Here is a 5,487-nt window from a genome sequence, read left to right on the forward strand (position 1 = left end):
TGCGTGGGGCAGTCGTTTCAGTGGGGAAATGGCTCTTCCCTGCCGCAGCAGCACCTATTCCTCTCTCTCCCCTTTCCCGCTGGCAGCAGCTGCAGCAACCTTCCGGTTCTCCACAGCTTCAGCCCAGCTCTGCTCCTCCCCTTCCCGTGGCAGGGCCTGGAGTCTGGCCTGGGCCCCGACACCCATGCCTGGTGTGCGAGGCAGCAAGTTCGAGGAAGGTATGGAGGGGGTCAGCTACACAAAAAGGTAGACTGATGATAATGGGGTGAAATTGGAATGGCATGGAGGAGAACAACCACACTGCCTGTCCTTTGCTCTTACTCCTGAAATACCCGATGTACTCCACCGTTTCAGGGTACAAACCAGATGGTCTTTGTTCTGCTGGCTCTGCTGATAGAGGAGAGGAAGCGGGGGCAAGCTGGTAGGACCTCGCTCATACAGAACCACACAAGGAGAACAGACTATCAAATTCAATGTGATAGCAAAAGGAAAGGATAGAAAGAATCTGAGATTAGGAATCAAAAGGGGGAGAGACTGTGATTTGGGCAGGGCAGTTATTTTGTTTACATATGTTTTAAATGGATTAAGAAGGACTGTCATGGAGGCTCAAGTAAACAGAGAAGAAATTATAGCAGTCAGCTGAGGTCAGACACGTTTAAGACATTCTGCAGTGAGCAAAATTAACAGCTGCTGTGAAAAAAACTCACCAGAGGTAAAAACCAAAGCAAATGGAAGGTATGCAAGCATCACACCTGCATGTTCTCTGTAATACGATTCCGCTGCAGGAAGACTACAATATGACCACAAAAGTTGTCACACAAATATTTGCAAAATGAGAACAACCATTACATTAGTATTTTATTTTGCCAGAATGGGATGAGAGGATGTAAAAGAAATGGGAAAATACCCTCCTGCAAAAGCTGACAAAAATACTGTAAAATCTATACACGTCTATACAGGATGAAAATGTAGGTTATAATTGTGTTCCTGGGAAATTGATCATTTCAAGTAGCCATGAACAAGCAAAAATAACCACTTAAAATATCCAACACAGCTAGTAGCCAATAACGGTTCTTCTGCTAAACAGATTTTAAAAATGTGGTTATTCTTTCTGGTCTGCTAGTTTCATGCCCGTATGACTTCTTGACAGCAGCATGTAACTTATATAATAGAAGAGATAATCAGTGGTCCCTCTCTCTTCTTTTGGTTGATTTCCATCTTGTAGATTTGGTAGATCTAGATGAAATTTTGAAGCTCAGCACAAAAAGGGTCGTTGGTTTTACACTATTTTTTTGATGAGGTATGGTGGGATTTAAGAAAGTATGGGTCTAGATATGAAAACATGCAGACATGAAAAGATTCTTCACTGTTAACATTTAAGTAAAGGGAATATATTTGTGCTATATGGTCATTCCATTGAATGGAATTTTAAATTAATTTTACAAACTTAATTTTACATGATACACCATGAGTAAGCTGGCCAAAACATGGCTTTTTTTGTCAAAACTGACACTTTTGTGCAGACATATAATTTTTGAGTAACTTTCCTCAGGAAAGGCTTCTTCAGACTCATCATGTGATGCATGGTCAAAACCAGAAATTGCAGTATATGTGGGAGAGCCATTTTCAAGTCCCCAGATTAAAACTGAGGAATAAGGATTGCAGAGGCGCTCCCACACCTCAGGTGATTCTCCTGCCTCTTGGATCGCCGAGTATTGTGGGATAACACAACAGGGAATCTCTCTCTCTCTTCCCTCCCCCTCCTACTGTTTGAAATATGATTTATTACTTTTCTTCACTGAAAAACTGTTTCCCCTGTCTTCCTAATTACTGAAAAAATGCCAAAGAAAGGGAACAGCTGTATTTCTCAAGAGAGTCTCATTTTACTACTACCAGAAAACAAAGTACCTTTTTTATCATCTTGGAGGAAGATATGCTGTCCTCTTTTCTTCTTTTCCTTTTTCTTTTTTTCCTTTTCCTGTGTTTTCTTCTCTTCAGTTCCTGATATTTCTAAACGCTTGCTGCTTCTAGCTGTTTCAGAGCAAGTCACTGACAAAGCCCTCAGAATAGTTAGCGTGAGAATTTTCACTTCTGTATTCTCTACTGCGTCACCTACAATCATTACCTCTGCTACAGCTGCTGCTTCTGATACTTCTGTGCTTTGGCGAATCTTTAGTATCCCTGCTTTTTGTGCCACATTCTGACTTATTATCTTCTGTCACTAAAATATGGAGGAAACAATCATCTGAGTTCACCACTGTGTTATGGTAGAAGACTCAAAAGTTGACCTCCATAACCTGTCAGGAATCAGAATGTTACTGAGTTGTTTACAGTTAACATAAACAATACTAAAGTGTTCAACTATATTAAACGATGCTAAGAAATACTAAGAAGTTACCTTTCAAAAAAAAAAGTAATTACTCTTTAACCCGTGCTGGTTTTGGCTGGGATAGACTTAATTTTCTTCATAGTAGCTGGTATGGGGCTACGTTTTGGATTTGTGCTGAAAACAGTGTTGATAACACAGGGATGTTTTAGCTATTGCTGAGCAGGGCTTACACAGAGTCAAGGCCTTCTCTGCTTCTCACACCGCCCCACCAGTGAGTAGGCTGGGGGTGCACAAGAAGTTGGGAGGGGACACGGCTGGGACAGCTGACCCCAACTGACCAAAGGGATATCCCACACCATATGACATCATGCTCAGCATATAAAGCTGGGGGAAGAAGAAGAAGGAAGCCGGGAGGGATGTTCGGAGTGATGGCATCTGTCTTCCCAAGTCACCGTTACACGTGATGGAGCCCTGCTTTCCTGCAGATGGCTGAACACCTGCCTGCCCATGGGAAGGAGTGAATGAATTCCTTGTTTTGCTTTGCTTGCGTGCGCGGCTTTTCCTTTGCCCATTAAACTGTCTTTATCTCAACCCACCAGTTTTCTCACTTTTACCCTTCCGATTCTCTCCCCCATCCCACTGGGGGGGAGTGAGCGAGCGGCTGGGTGGGGCTTAGTTGCCGGCTGGGGTCAAACCATGACAAACCCATTAAAATAATTTTGTGGTCTGTAGTAAGTTTGTTTCCAGAATGAACTGCAATATGAAATATACTAGTTTTTATCTCAGAATTTACTATGATACTGGCAGGTATTTTCTAAAGATTTACAAGGTACTACCATTTAAATGTAAATAGATCCCATAGTTTGTCTCCTGTAATGTATACATATTCTCCATGATTAATGAAATTTAAAAGAAATGTAATTGCATTTATGCTCAATACCTACAAAGTGCTTTACAATATTAAAGAAAAATTGTCAAGTCTCTAGAAACTGGATATTTCTAACTGTGTTTTTATAGTATTTTTAGCTTTCCACTCATGTCATAAAAATATCATTTAGCCATATTTTTCAATAATTGGATCACAAATCAGATCACAAAATTAACTTATGCATTAAAATAGAAAAAAAAAATCTTAGCTGCCATATTAACATTATAGGTAGAGGATAGAGCAGCACCTAAAGCTGCACAACAGAGTATCTGACTTAGAGACTGAAATAAAGGTTTTCTTCAACTTTTGGGATGTTGTTTATTTTATTTATTTTCAAATCAAAATTGTTTGTAAAAACAAAACAGCTTGCTAAATAAAACCTCACAATGTAATAAAAGTGTCTCTGCACAATTTCAGAAGAAACATTAGGGAAAATTGCAGTGTTTTTTTAATGAAAACAATTTATTCACAGCCTAATTGTACTTAACACATTTGTTTGCTTTTGAAAATGCTGCAAGACACTTATCTCCATGTCTACGCACCCATATAGCTTGGAAAATATCACCTGTAATGCACTGTTGTTGTCAGAGATGTTGTTCTCTGATGAGATGATGATCTCATTCTGTTTGATCAGGTTCTAAGTAACATTGCTGCTTCCTCTGGAATTGTCTTTTCTCAGTAGTCCAATTTTCAAACAAAACAAACTCTCCTAATTGTTTGGCATTTTAAAAAACATATATTTGGCATAAAATATAGAATGCTGACTAATTTTTTTGTGTCTTTGTGAATATCTGTTACACCTCAATTTTTTTCCCTACTGACGCTACTGGAGAGTAGAACAGATTACTTCATACTCCTGGCAGCATTATTTAAACACTGTGGTTCTGGTAAAAATTATTTCTTGGGATATGGTTCAATCTGTTTCATTTTCTTAATATCACATGAAGGCTATTCAGACCATAGTTTTATAGATGCAGAATTCTACCCAGTAGCAGAATAAGTTGTATATTTGGGGGGTCTAAACGGAGCATAGCAATTATGTAAAAGAAATTTGAGGGGGGTTAAAATGATATTTTAGTTTGGATGGATTTTAACAAAAGGCCTTCACTAAAAAAATGAGAAGACATTTTTAGAACATTCTAACTCCTTTGTTGGCATTTTTGCTTTGTGGTGGCATTTTATTTTAAATTAAATTTAATTTCTTAAAGGGGAGAGGGGAATCGCGTAACTCCCAAAGAAAATTAAACAGTGTGCAAAGGATTGCACAAAATGTTCTAGGTTGAATCAAAACCGTTTCATTACTCTTCATTCCCTTACATGAACAAGTTTTCCTTGTGGAAGACTGAGGAATGCCCAGGATCCTACTAAACTTGAGCCAGTGCAATAACCCCAAGAGGTGAGAACTCGTATTTTAACATGAGGATTAGGCGAAGGCTAGCTTGGTACATAGATCTGTATTTCTGTTTAAATTTGATTTGGCACTGTCAATGCCTTCTGGCCAAACTGTCTTTAAATCAAATTAGCTTAAATTAAACTTAAAGCTACTGCTTTAATTTGTTTTGACGAGAAGTGTGGGCTGAACCTCACCATCTGGCTTCAAGAGCAGATGTTGAGAAGTAAATAAAATGGAAAAGGAGAAGAAAAGACAGAAAAACAAAAGGTGAAGGACAAGAAACAGAGAAATGAAATGAAAGGTATTACTATAGAAATGAAGAAAAAAAAGCAGTAGCTGAAGGGGGACTGAAATGGACAAACACTGGGAGAATGTATGTTGAAGGAAGAGACGCAGGAACAAGGATAATTAGGGTCAAATTTATCTGTCAGAGATGAAAATGCCATTTCAAGCATCCAGAAACTGCAGCACTGTCATGGGGAAGAATTAACTGTAGTCTGCGTGCAAAAACAGAGTAAGTAAATGAAGGGGGAGTCCTGGTGGGAGAACACTGTCTGACTTCCCAGGCCAGCAGTCCCTCGCCCTCACAGCTGAGCCCTGAGCCCCAGGGGAACCAAGCTGCGTGCCAGAGCCCACCTGCTCACGCAGGAAGGGCAAGGGTGTATCCAGGGCCCTCAGACCTGCCTCCGGGCCCCTCCAAGAGCCCCGAACAGCTCCCTGGTGTGGTCCACACAAGCCAGAGCTCCCCCCGAACCCTCACGACTGCAGGGTACCCCAGGGTGCTGGTGGGGTCCAACCGCCACCCTGCTCTCCCCAACCGCCTCAGAGGCCTCGAAG

The 5,487-nt window shown here is 40.5% G+C and overlaps 1 protein-coding gene across 1 annotated transcript in view; it reads right to left on the reverse strand.

The window, feature by feature from the left end:
* Positions 1-2,122, reverse strand: part of LCA5L (Leber congenital amaurosis 5-like) — a 14,109-nt gene extending 11,987 nt beyond the window's left edge. Inside the window, exon 1 of the mRNA XM_009328032.1 lies at positions 1,909-2,122. Coding sequence (XP_009326307.1) covers positions 1,909-2,122 — 214 coding nt within the window. The remainder of the gene's footprint in view (positions 1-1,908) is intronic.
* Between the last annotated feature and the right edge of the window lie 3,365 nt (positions 2,123-5,487).

The sequence above is a fragment of the Pygoscelis adeliae genome, unplaced genomic scaffold, assembly GCF_000699105.1.
Source record: "Pygoscelis adeliae isolate BGI_AS28 unplaced genomic scaffold, ASM69910v1 Scaffold154, whole genome shotgun sequence".
NCBI classification, from domain to species: domain Eukaryota; kingdom Metazoa; phylum Chordata; class Aves; order Sphenisciformes; family Spheniscidae; genus Pygoscelis; species Pygoscelis adeliae.